This window comes from Taudactylus pleione, unplaced genomic scaffold (assembly GCF_031769625.1).
Source record: "Taudactylus pleione unplaced genomic scaffold, aTauple2 ptg000333l, whole genome shotgun sequence".
Taxonomy (NCBI): domain Eukaryota; kingdom Metazoa; phylum Chordata; class Amphibia; order Anura; family Myobatrachidae; genus Taudactylus; species Taudactylus pleione.
Window position 1 is genome coordinate 9,248,313 of NW_028284734.1, and position 13,842 is coordinate 9,262,154.

Sequence of the window (13,842 nt, forward strand, 5' to 3'; positions counted from 1 at the left end):
GGTAGTTGTAGGACTATCACAATAAAAAGGTCCACTTTATTACGGTTATAACATTCCAGAATCCCAGCAACTAGCCTTTTTTTCTCTTTTTTGTGTATTTGTTTAAAATATAATATAAGAATGTTATGGCTCCACTTTTACTTTTTCTTAAAAATATCTTCTCTGAGGCCAGTTTATTAGCTACACCTGTACACTTAGCTACACCTGTACACTTGCTCCTTAATGAAAATATCAGTCAGTCATGTCAGCAAATCAATGCATAAAATCATGCAGACATTACAAAATGGCTCAAGAGGTATCTGTTCAGACCAAATACGAGAAAGGAGAAGATATGACTGACATTGGAAGGATTGCTGGTGGAGAATGGCCAGACTGGTACAAGCGGACACAAAGACGCCAGTAACTCACTCAATTAATGATGTTATAACAGTGGTATAAAGAAGAGCAAGTATGGACACAGACCACCAAAGGGGATGGGATACAGAAGCAGATGAGCACATTGGGTCTACACCTATCAGCTAAGAACAGGAAACTGAGGCTACAGCAGGAACTGACTCTCCAAAACAGTACAGCTGAAGATTGGAAAAAAGTTGGGGGTCAATATATCAACAAGTTTTATCATACGCAATGAGTTTTAAAACTTGTTGTGTATGATAGTGGTTATACTTTATATAAAGAAATTATGAAATCTAGTATAGTGAAATTGCCATATAGAATTGAAATTGTATAAACAACCTTGCATGCATACAAAGCTGTTGAATTCCCACTCCTATGTGGAGAAAATCTGTGTTCCTAGCTCCTTGGATACTAGTTGTTACAAATTAATGCAAATGTATCATTAAACTTGTCATTGAAAGCAGGTGTGTTGTGATAGTATTGTTCTCAAAAAGACAGCCTGAAAAATTGCACTCCGCAGTAGTGAGTGATATACTGGCGTCCCAGTAATATTCACAGTATCTTGCGGTTTGAATATAAGTAATTTGTTACCTCGATCCAAATGGGCAGGTATAATTCCAATTGTGGATATCCCCTAATCACTGCAATGAAATACGGCCCCACATAGATGTCCAAATCCGGGTACCTTCCGCTGTGTAGAGTAAAGGGGTCTCAATAGACCGTACTGGAGGTTGTATGCGGTGTGAGAGCCACTGCTGCTGATGTTCCCGGGGACCAGATGATGGTGTCCACACGGGGACAGGTAGCCGGCAAAAGTGAAAATATGCGGTGGATGCGGCAATAGTATACAGCCGCTGCTGCTGGTGTTCCTGTGGATTGTATGTCTATACAGGAACAGGTGACCGGCAGCAGTAATCAGGAGTGGTGAAAAGAGCAGCCATTGCTGCCGATATTCCTACGGTGTCAGGTAGCCAGCAGCAGTGAGGGGAGCGATGGATTCTGTAGCGGTGGTAATAATCCTGTAAGTCAGGAGCAGGATCAGGTGGCCGGCAACAGGCTTGTCTGAAGTACGTGCGTGGTAGGAGGGTAAAGGTCAACGCGTTTCGTCCCGTATACCACCGGGACTTTCTCAAGACTGAGGGCCTGATTCAGAGCCGAACGCTCTGACCAGAGCGCTCGCTCTGAATCAGGGCCCTCCTCCATGAAAATGGAGCGTCCTCCTGGACGCTCGCATAGCTGTGGGTGACCGCTCACAGCTTATGCGAGCGTCCATGATGATGGTCGCGATGGTCAAGACCATCGCGACCATCGGGCTTGCGACGGAGACCCTGCGGTAGGGTCTCCCTGATGCAAGCCCTGGAGTGATTTTGGCTCTATCAGAGCCAAAATCACTCCCACTGACATCACTAGTGATGTCAGTGGGGCCGGCTTCAGACGGTAGGCGTTCCCATGGGAACGCCTCCGTCTGGCAGCCACGCCCCCGGCATGCCCACCAAAGGGGGCGTGCTGTCAATCAACATCGACAGCACGCCCCCTTTGGTGCGAGACCCCGAGCGACGGAGAGCACGTCGCTATCCGGGTCTCGCGCATGCACACGACGGAGCTCCCTCCGTCGTGCGCATGCGCAGTGGGGCAACATCGACCCGCTTGCGAGCGTTCTGCGCTCGCGAGCGGGTCTGAATGACCCCCTGAGTACCATGGCATTTGCTATTTCCTTAAATCCCTCCAGGCATCACAATATTTACATAGTAAATTGGTAACACCTAAATGACTTCATAATAGAATCTCTTGTCTTAATTTGTTACTATCTCCTTAGAGCTTTTGTTTCTTTAGTCAATCAGTTACAACAATTCAAGTAAAAATCTCTTACTCTGTATTAGTATATACAGTATATTAAATTCTAAATACATTATATAGTGGTATATATCAAATAAATATAAAAAAACAGGATTTTGGTACTTACCGTTAAATCCATTTCTCCGATTCCACAGGGGACACTGGAGCTTCATGACAGTGGGGTATAGACGGTGGGTTGAGTTGCGCCTGGCACTTTAAAAATCTACAAGTGTGACTGGCTCCTCCCCCTCTATGCCCCATCAGCCCCAGTTTTAAAGAACTGAGCCCGAGAGGAGACGGAGAACAGACTGAAGAACAGAGAAGGAGAACAGGAAAGAAACAATCCAACATACTGACACACTGCAAGAACACAGCAGGCTGCAGTGATAAACAGTCACACAACGAAAACAGACCAAACTGCAACAGAACTGAAGCAGAACAAGTAATTGATAACAGGCAAGAAGCACTGGGTGGGCATCCAGTGTCCCCTGTGGAATCGGAGAAATGGATTTAACGGTAAGTACCAAAATCCTGTTTTCTCCTTCATCCACTAGGGGACACTGGAGCTTCATGACAGTGGGGACGTCCCAAAGCTACCCTCCTGGGGGGGAGAGTGCTGAACGCCCTGCAAGACACTGCGACCAAAATTTGAAGCAGAAGCCGCAAAAGTGTCAAATCTGTAGAAACGTACAAAAGTATGAACCGAAGACCACGTAGCTGCTCTACAAAGCTGTGAAGCCGAGACACCTCTACGTGCCGCCCAAGAAGTACCCACAGAGCGCGTAGAATGCGCAGAAATGGATACCGGCGGTGGTCGAGCAGAAGCAACATATGCCTGACGAATAGTCAGACGAATCCACCTGGCCAAAGTCTGGTTAGATGCAGGCCAGCCACGCCGATTGGCATCATAAAGGACGAACACAGCCTCTGATTTACGTAGTCCCTCAGTACGGGCCACATAAATGCGAAGTGCCCGAACCACATCCAAAGAGTGAGAATCCCCGGAAGAGTCCGACAACGCTGGGACTACAATCGGCTGATTCAGATGAAAACCCGAGACCACCTTGGGCAAAAAGGAAGGGCGGGTACGAAGTTCCGCCCGATCTTCGTGAAAAATCAAGTAAGGAGAACGGCAGGACAAGGCTCCAAGTTACGACACTCGTGTGGCCGAAGCCAGGGCCAATAAAAGGATCATCTTCCAAGTCAAATACTTCAATTCCACATCCTGCAAAGGCTCAAAGGTGGATGACTGAAGAAAAGATAAAACAAGATTCAGGTCCCAAGGAGCCGTGGGTGGCACAAAGGGGGGCTGAATTCTAAGTACCCCTTGAAAAAAGGTCTGAACCTCCGGAATCAGAGCTAGGCGACGCTGGAAAAAAATAGAAAGAGCAGAAATCTGCACTTTAAGCGATCTCAAGCGTAGGCCCGCATCAAGGCCTTTTTGAAGAAAAAGAAGACGAGGTAAATGAAAAGAGGAAGTGGAAGATCCACGACCCTCACACCAGGAGATATAAGCCCTCCAAATGCGATGATAATGCGCTGATGTTACCGGTTTTCTAGCCCTAAGCATGGTAGGAATGACCGACCTAGGAACACCATGGCTTCTTAGTATGGCGGTCTCAATAGCCACGCCGTTAAACGAAGCCGCCGTAAATCTGGGTACACACATGGACCCTGCTGTAGAAGGTCCGATCGTAGCGGAAGAGGCCAAGGTTCGTCTGCCAGAAGGAATAAGAGATCGGAGTACCAAACCCGACGAGGCCAATCCGGAGCCACTAGGATGACGGTGGACGACTCTCGTTTGATCCGCTTGAGAATCCGAGGGAGAAGCGGAAACGGTGGGAACAGGTACACAAGGCTGTACGGCCAAGGGATCAGTAAAGCATCTGCTCCCACCGCTGCCGGATCCATGGTCCTGGAGCAGTAAAGGGGTAGTTGATGATTTATCCGTGATGCCATCAGGTCTATCTGTGGTTTCCCCCATCTGCAAACCAATTGATGAAAGACCTCGGGATGAAGGGACCACTCCCCGGGATAAAGATCCTGACGACTGAGGTAGTCCGCTTCCCAGTTGTCGACTCCCGGAATAAACACTGCGGAAATTACCTCTACATGTCTTTCTGCCCACAGAAGGATGCGACTGGCTTCTCTCATTGCCAGACGACTGCGGGTTCCTCCTTGGCGATTTATGTATGCCACTGCAGTGGCGTTGTCGGATTGTATCCGAACCGGAAGTCCTCGTAACAGAGGAGCAGCCTGTATCAAAGCTCTGTAGACTGCCCGCAGTTCGAGAACATTGATTGGTAAGAGGGATTCCTGCTGCGACCAAAGCCCCTGGAAGTGACTGCCCAGAACCACAGCTCCCCATCCGCGGAGGCTGGCGTCCGTGGTGACCAAGGTCCAATTCCAAATTCCAAAGCGCCGACCCGCTAACAGATGCTCCGTCCGAAGCCACCAGAGCAAGGATATGCGGGTCCGGGGAGACAGACGCACCAGCCGATGCATCTGTAGGTGGGACCCGGACCATTGAGACAGAAGATCCAGTTGAAAAATTCTGGAGTGAAATCTGACGAATTGGATGGCCTCGAAGGAAACCACCATCTTTCCCAGGAGACGGATGCAAAGATGCACGGACACTTTCCTGGGTCTGAGCACCAAACGAACCAGCTCCTGTATGGCTATGGCCTTGTCCCTTGGCAAGAATACACGAAGCAGAACAGTGTCTAGAATCATTCCTAGGAACTGAAGTCTCTGGGACGGCATCAACTGAGACTTCTGGAAGTTCACAATCCATCCGTGTTGAATGAGAATCTGATGTGTAAGGGACACTTGGTGTAAAAGGACTTCTGCCGTTGGAGCCTTGATGAGTAAATCGTCTAGGTACGGAACTATCGTCACCCCCCGAGAGCGCAAGTGGGATACCATGACGGCCATCACCTTGGTGAATACCCTGGGAGCTGACGAGAGACCGAACGGCAGGGCCTGAAACTGGTAATGAGCTTCCTTGATGGCAAATCTGAGGAAAGCCTGGGGAGGAACCCAAATTGGGACATGCAGATAGGCGTCCTTGATATCGATCGACACCAGAAACTCTCCTGCCTCTAGTCCCGCAATGACAGAATGGAGAGACTCCATTTTGAACCTGTGAAATGAAAGATACTGGTTCAAGGATTTCAGATTCAGAATGGGTCTGACTGACCCATCCGGTTTCGGAACCACAAAAAGGTTTGAGTAAAACCCTTGTTGTCTTTGTGCAGTGGGAACCGCCACCAGAACCTCGGCCAGCAAAAGTTTCTCGATCGCTTGACGCAAAATTAGTTGCTTCAAGGGATCGACGGGCAAACCTGTTGTAAAATAACGCACAGGAGGAGTGAAAGCGAACTCGATCTTGTATCCCTGAGATACCAGATTCCGAACCCAAGTGTCTGGAGAAGTCCATCTCCAAACCTCCGAGAAACGCTGGAGGCGAGCCCCCACCTTCGGATCTCCGAGATGGGGTGGGAGCCCGTCATGCCACAGGCTTGTCTGCTGGCTTGGGATCTGGACGGCGGGCATTAGTCGCTTGACGTCCTCTGGCCCGGCCTCCTCGCCCCGCTGAAGACGAACCTCGCGATCGTCCCTGAAATCTTGCAGATGCTCGAAAGGAACGAAATGAAGGTCCCCTAAACGAGCGACGCGGAGGAGGTGCTGATGAAGGTAGAAAAGTACTCTTACCTCCAGTGGCCAGCGAGATCCACTTGTCCAGCTCTGGACCAAATAAAATATCGCCTGTGAAAGGAAGAGCTTCCACTGCTCTCTTTGACTCAGCATCCGCTTGCCAGGCACGAAGCCAAAGTGCCCGGCGAGCAGAGATCGCCGAAGCAGAAATCCTAGAGCCTACCTGGCCGATATCTCTGGAGGCGTCTCCGAAGTATACTGCAGACTCCTGAATATGTTCTGCCAAGGTAATCAGATCTGCCCGCGGAGTGCTGGATTTAAGACCCTCAGTCAATTGTTCCGCCCACTTTTCCACAGCCTTGTTGACCCAAGATCCTACCAAGGCCGGCCGGAGAAGAGCACCTGCAGCCGTATAAATGGATTTCAAAGTGGTTTCTAATCTCCGCTCTGAGGTTTCCTTCAATGTAGTAGCTCCTGGAACCGGTAACGTGGTCTTCTTTGACAACCGAGAAACCGAAGAATCCACAGGTGGCGGGGTCTCCCACCTCTTTCTATTTTCGGCAGGAAACGGGTAAAGAGAGAAAAAACGCTTAGGAATCTGGAATTTACGGTCCGGATTCTGCCAAGCTGCCGTCATCTGTTCGTCCAACTGGAGAGAAACAGGGAATGTGATAGCAATCTTCTGTGACCTGGCAAACAAGGAGTCTTCTAACGATTCTGGAGCTTCCGGGCCAGAAATCTTAAGAACTTCCCTCACCGCTAGGATGAGTGAATCAATACCTTGCATTGCCTCAGGTTCTTGTGAGTAAGTCTCTACGTCTGATTCGTCCAGCATCTCCCCTTCCTCCTGAGACGAGTGATCCGCTGCCGAGTCCTCATCCGACTGGAGAACCGCCGGAAGAGCCCTCTTCTTAGATGAGTGACTTACCGTAGCTTCAGGAGCTTTAGACGCAGAACCCATAACCTGAGCAAGGCTATTCACCGAGCGGACTAAATTCTGAGCCCACGCTGGTTCTGTTGCTAGAAAAGAAGGGTGAGATGTGCTAGGTAGATCTCTGGAGGCCTCCCGTTCCCTACGGGAAGCGGCTAATTCAGAAGAAAGATCCGCCATGACCCCAGCCAAACTATTTATGAAGGAGGGAGTGACAGACTGCGTGCTAGCACTCTCTGCTTCACACGTCTCGCACAGGGAAGACCCTTCGGAGCGAGCAGGGGTAAATTTTTCCCTGCACTTACTGCAGGCAAACAGCTTTTGTGAAGCAGCTTTTTCTGTTCTGGATGTCATCATTCACTCACAGACAGACACCACTCAGTAGTGCAAAAGGAGTATAGGGAGAAGCAGAATTTCAATAATAATGCTACTCAAGTATGGGAGCAGACAGAGCAATAAGGGAGGAGCAGAATTTCAATAATAATGCTACTCAGGGTGCAGACAGAGCAGTATAGGAGGAGCAGAATTTCAATAATAATGCAGCTCAGTAACAGGGGCAGACAGTGCAATATAAGGGAGGAGCAGATCAATAAAAAAAAACAGAAGGTAGTGAACTACCTTACTGTAATTACAGACCCCCTGTAGAAGCTCAGTCTTCTCCCCTCCGATCCGCTCTAGCTCTACAGAGGCGTCACTCCCTCTCAGAGCGCGCCAAACGAGCCCAGCAGTGAAGGAGGAAGAGGAGGAGGGCCTATAAGCTCCACCCCCTTTTGTCAATGGCCGCAGCAATTATATGCGCGCGGCATAGCCCTGCATCTGACAGCCGCGCGCTGTTAAAAAACCCCAGCAAATTATTTTCACCTCTCCTGCTAGACAGGAGAGGTGTGCATACTCACAGGGCTGCTGCGGCCAGAGCGCTGGGCTGTGAGGGGAGAGCGGGGACCCGGACACAAGCCAGTGTTAGCTGTGGCGGGCCCCGCTGAGTCTGATGACTCCTTCACTGCCAAAAGGCAGCCTCACCTCCATAGGGTGACCGGACACAGGCTGCAGTAGCCGTGTGGTCCCCTCTCTGGCGGCTCCCACGATGCAGGCAGACTGTCACAGCTAACAGTCTGCCTGTCCTCTTGTTTCTTCTTTATAAATTAATATATATATACTTAAGGGCTGGAGACAGCCCCTGTGCCCCGGCTCTACTCGGGCACATTCTAAAAACTGGGGCTGATGGGGCATAGAGGGGGAGGAGCCAGTCACACTTGTAGGTTTTTAAAGTGCCAGGCTCAACTCAACCCACCGTCTATACCCCACTGTCATGAAGCTCCAGTGTCCCCTAGTGGATGAAGGAGAAATATATAATTTCGATATCTCGGAAAACATCAATTACAATAACCACAATAGACATAAATTAATTATAGAAAATAAATAAAATGGATCATAACATGTAAATATATATAAATGATGTACGTATATATCTTGGCATATCTGCATACATATATGTACACATATATGCAAAGCACATATCATAGCCTCCCGTCTAAAGATATATACCACTAAATAATGTATTTAGAATTTAATATACTGTATATACTAATACAGAGTAAGTGATTGTTACTTGAATTGTTGTAACTGATTGACTAAAGAAACAAAAGCTCTAAGGAGATAGTAACAAATTAAGACAAGAGATTCTATTATGAAGTCATTTAGGTGTTACCAATTTACTATGTAAATATCGTGATGCCTGGAGGGATTTAGGGAAGTACCAAATGCCATGGTACTCAGTCTTGAGAAAGTCCCGATGGTATACGGGACGAAACGCGTTGACCTTTACCCTCCTACAACGCACGTACTTCAGACAAGCCTGTTGCCGGCCACCTGATCCTGCTCCTGACTTACAGGATTATTACCACCGCTACAGAATCCATCGCTCCCCTCACTGCTGCCGGCTACCTGACACCGTAGGAATATCGGCAGCAACGGCTGCTCTTTTCACCACTCCTGATTACTGCTGCCGGTCACCTGTTCCTGTATAGACATACAAGCCACAGTATGCCATCATAGTAACTGTGAATATATCAACTGTGTTTTTATCCTTTGGTTCTTTATTGTCTAGATACAATCTAAACTGGGGTCTCTTTACAAACAGTAACCTGTATCATTTGCAACCAGTCCCCTTGATAAAGATTTTTACAATATAGTGGTTATACTTCACTACCAAATGTTATTTGTTGTGTTGTCTATTGTATATATGTGGTATATATATTAAAATATTTTTATTTTATCAAGCCTCCTGTTTAATCAGACAGCAAACCGACTTATATTTAAATATCTAAATTGTTAATTCATCTATAAAATACAGTGTTTTGCGCAGTATAATCTTTTCTGTTTCACTATACAGAGACTGCAGTCTCCAGGGTTCTAACTAAACCCTTAAATACTTGCTGCAAAATACTGCAACATTTACCTTCATTTAATTAAGCGCCAGGTGTGGCCAGCAGTTTCACTGCTGATCACTTATTATTCTATGATAGTGGTGCTCCAGCCAATCACCTCCTAACTGTCATTTTTCAAACAGATGACAGTTAGGAACTGATTGGCTGGAGCACCATTATCATACGCAATGTGTTTTAAAACTCATTGGGCGGAATTCAATTATTTCTAGCCGCTATCGTGCCCGACGGAGCTATTCTATTCTTGCTCCTGTCAGGCGCGATCAGCAGCCAGCGCTACATTTCAGCTCGCACCCCCTGGGGCATGAGAGCTGAAATGTGCGAAAAGTGACATGTTTGGGCGCCCAAACATCACTTTTCGCGATCGCGCCCAGCACTTTGGTCGGGTTTAGCTGCTTTACGCGGCTAAACCTGACCTCTATGGGCGCGATCAGCGCGAACATCTTGGACAATTGTATAGCGGGCCGCGATCTCCTGTCACTTTAGACAGGAGATGCGGGCCGCGAATACAATTGAATTCCGCCCATTGTGTATGATAAAACTTGTTGATAAATGGGCCCCTTTATCTTGCCTGATAAATCTTGGATTTCTGCTCGGATGCGCAGATGACAGTGTCACAATTTGGCATAAACAACATGAATCCATAGTTCTATCCTTTTTGTGTCAACAATTCAGGTTGGTGATGGTGGTGAACTGGTGTGGGAAATGCGTTCTTGGCACACATTAGTCCCCTTAATACCACTTGAGTATTGTCACAGCCTGCATGAGTATTCTGGCTGACCATGTGCATCCATTTATGTCTACAGTCTTCTGATGGCTACGTCTGCAGGATAACAGGTCACGTCACATACAGTAGCACACGTTATTTCAAGCTGCTTCAATGAATAGTACTAGAACTTCAAATGTACTACAGTGCCAAAAGATATCAGAGCAATACAGCACTTTTGTTATATGGTGGAACAGAAGATTCACGGCACGGATGTGCAGCTAATAAATCTGCAGCAAGTGTGTAATGCTATCAGGTCATCGTTGTCCACAATCATTATAGAATGTTTCCAGCACTCAGTTAAATCCATTCCACAAAATGTTCAGATTGTTCTAGGGAAAAAGGTGGGTCCTAACCAATATAATAAGTGTATATCTTCAGAAATATATTCCAGTGCACATTCACATCACAGAATGGACTATGCGATAAGATGTAGACAATCAACAATTATGAGCTTTCACGTGCTCAGAGGGAGTGACTAATGTACCTGGGATTGTGCACAAATAACGTTTAAGGCTCTGCACAGTGAGTGTTGGGGGTGTGGGAAACATGCAAAGGAAGAAGGTGAAACATTGCAATATTCACTTTCCAAGGGACAGATGAGTTTGGCTCTCAAATATTAGAATTAAAATGAATACAATAATGTAAAAGGCCCAGTGCCCACCTCATCTGCAAGACACTGGGAAGAAATAACTTTGGAGGAGCAGAAGGTAATAAGGAGGAGAAGCACCGGGGTATAGGGAGGAGAAGCAGAGAGCAGGGGCTTAAAAGGGAGAATGAGCGGGTAGTAGAGAGGCTACAGGGAGGAGGATCAGGGGGGCTATAGGGAGGAGGAGTGGAGAGCAGGGAGTTATAGTGAGGAGGAACGAGGAGTAGAGGGGCAGTAGAGAGGAGCAGCAGATGGTTTAGTGATAAGCAGGGGGCATTGGAAGCTATAGGAAGGAGGAGCGTAGAGTAGGGTGGCTACGGGGAAGAGGAGCGCAGAGTAGGGGCGCTACGGGGAAGAGGAGCGCAGAGTAGGGGCGCTACGGGGAAGAGGAGCGCAGAGTAGGGGCGCTACAGGGAAGAGGAGTTGGGAGAAGGGGCGCTATGGGGAAGAGGAGTTGGGAGAAGGGGTGCTATGGGGAAGAGGAGTTGGGAGAAGGGGTGCTATGGGGAAGAGGTGTTGGGAGAAGAAACGTTATAGGGAAGAGGAGCGCAGAGTAGGGTCGCAGAGTAGGGTCGCTACAGGGAAGAGGAGCGCAGAGTAGGGTCGCTACAGGGAAGAGGAGCGCAGAGTAGGGTCGCTACAGGGAAGAGGAGCGCAGAGTAGGGTCGCTACAGGGAAGAGGAGCGCAGAGTAGGGTCGCTACAGGGAAGAGGAGCGCAGAGTAGGGTCGCTACAGGGAAGAGGAGCGCAGAGTAGAGTCGCTACAGGGAAGAGGAGCGCAGAGTAGGGGCGCTACAGGGAAGAGGAACGCAGAGTAGGGGCGCTATGGGGAAGAGGAGTTGGGAGAAGAAACGTTATAGGGAAAAGGAGCGCAGAGTAGGGTCGCGACAGGGAGAGGAGCGCAGAGTAGGGTCGCTACAGGGAAGAGGAGCGCAGAGTAGGGTCGCTACAGGGAAGAGGAGCGCAGAGTAGGGTCGCTACAGGGAAGAGGAGCGCAGAGTAATGTCGCTACAGGGAAGAGGAGCGCAGAGTAATGTCGCTACAGGGAAGAGGAGCGCAGAGTAATGTCGCTACAGGGAAGAGGAGCGCACAGTAATGTCGCTACAGGGAAGAGGAGCGCAGAGTAGGGGGGCTATAGGGAAGAGGAGCGCAGAGTATGGGGGCTATAGGGAAGAGGAGCGCAGAGTAGGGGCGCTATAGGGAAGAGGAGCGCACTGTAGGGGCGCTATAGGGAAGAGGAGCGCAGAGTAGGGTCGCTATAGGGAAGAGGAGCGCAGAGTAGGGGGGCTATAGGGAAGAGGAGCGCAGAGTAGGGATGCTATAGGGAAGAGAAGCGCAGAGTAGGGATGCTATAGGGAAGAGGAGCAGGGAGTAAGGGGGCTATAGGGAATAGGAGAGGGGAGTAGTGGTGCTATAGGGAAAAGGAGAAGGGAATAGGGGTGCTATAGGGAATAGGAGCTGGGAGTAGGGGACTATAGGTAGGAGTAGATCAGATACTTTTCACTTAGTACGATTCTAAAGTGTGCAGGCAAAAAAAATCCATACCAGCAAGTTCTGTCAACTTTTCAGCCCGTTTATTTCTGGTTACAATGAGTCCGATCTAAAGAAAGTGAAAAATGTCAAGTGTGCCTAAATCAGCAATGATATATAGAGAAGGTACGTTTAATGAAACAACTCTATTTTTACATGCATGCTCATATGTATGTAAATTAGAAATGAGACATTCAGCAAATAGTCAATCAAGGTATCTAAACTCAGAGTAGCAATAGGAAGCCCTGTCATAATGGTTTGGGAAGATTACATTGCTAACAATTCAGATGTATGGACTTTGGATCATATAGAAGTGCCTTTAGGTATGATTCAGTTTCTTTCAAGTGGCTATAAACACAAATCATCAGATTCAATCAATTTAACTGCCTATTTATATCCCGTAATTTAGTCACAACTAATTGTTAGTATTTACCTTATTTAACACTCCTCTACCCCAAGAGTATGTATTAAAGCAACAGGACGAAGGCGGCTTCAGTAGCTATTCCAGTAATGTAAAAAGACTGCCCCTACCACAGGTCTGTAAAACAAACAGAGGAGGAGATATAATCTCCTGTTCCGAACACACTTAGTGCCGTATTTAACTAGGTGCGAAAAGCCATTTTCGGCTAAAAAGTTTCGCCGTTGACGTAATTTCGCCAGCGGAAACTTATCCCCGTATTCAATTCTGGTGACTTTTTGCCGGTGCGGAAACTCAATGCATAGAACCTGGCGGAAAAGTTTTGCCGATGAATAGCTGTCGAAAAAAAGTGCAGAATTGCGGTTTTGGGGTGAAAAGGTGGGGAAACCAACCTGCACCCTTAGGACAGGTCCCCAAAGGTAAACTGCATAAAAGAAAAAAAATAATAATTAAAGAACACCCCAAAAAATGACTGAAAAAAGGGGACAAAAAAGTTAAAAGTAGGGGGGAGGTTTTTGTTATTGCATGTGCTTACTGAAGGTGCGTTTTTCACGTTTTAAAAAAAACTCACTTTTGCGACGTAACCATGCTTGCATCCATTTTCATGTACCCAAAATTTACTTGTACCCATTTTCATGTACCCCAAACCTCCTAAATGCTATTCTTCACCACTTGTGCAAAGACGATAATTAGCAGCTAATGAAAGCATTTAAGGACCCCAAATAGCTTCAGCAGGGCTATTCGGGGGCATCTACATTGATCCCCAATGATAGTGCATCTTTTGGGGGGTGTCAGGCTGATTTCCCCAAATCTGACAGCGGGAATGTGCGGGCAATACTTTTTCGCATGGAAAACCAGGGATGACGGCGTAAAGTCCGGCATGCGAAAAGTACGGAACTTTTCGCACCTATTTGAATATGCCCTTTAGGGGCATATCCAATTATGTGAGAGATTTTTACAGCAAAAATTAACTCTCCTATCTTTTCAATTACTGGGGCTATGAGAGATCCCGATTGGCACATTAACAAAGTGAAAAAATAAGGCATGTTACTTTTTCTGGCAAGAACACGCAGGAAGTTTAAAAAAATAAGGGGAAATCAGCCTGTTTTGTGCATTTTTTTTTAAAAATGATACAAAAGCAAACTTTTTTTCATTTAAGTAAAATAAATTTCACCCCAATAATGATATGTAATTATTGGTCCAATTAAGCTAGAA

At 47.4% G+C, this 13,842-nt stretch overlaps 1 protein-coding gene across 5 annotated transcripts in view; it reads right to left on the reverse strand.

The window, feature by feature from the left end:
- GTF2H2C (GTF2H2 family member C) overlaps window positions 1-13,842 on the reverse strand; it is a 92,271-nt gene that overhangs the window by 62,351 nt on the left and 16,078 nt on the right. For all 5 annotated transcript variants that reach the window (XR_015869498.1, XM_088443703.1, XM_088443705.1 and 2 more), the window contains exon 7: window positions 12,225-12,279. Coding sequence is in view for 4 of the 5 variants with exons in the window: in XM_088443703.1 (XP_088299829.1) it covers window positions 12,225-12,279 (55 nt within the window). In the remaining variant the exon portion in view is untranslated. The remainder of the gene's footprint in view (window positions 1-12,224; window positions 12,280-13,842) is intronic.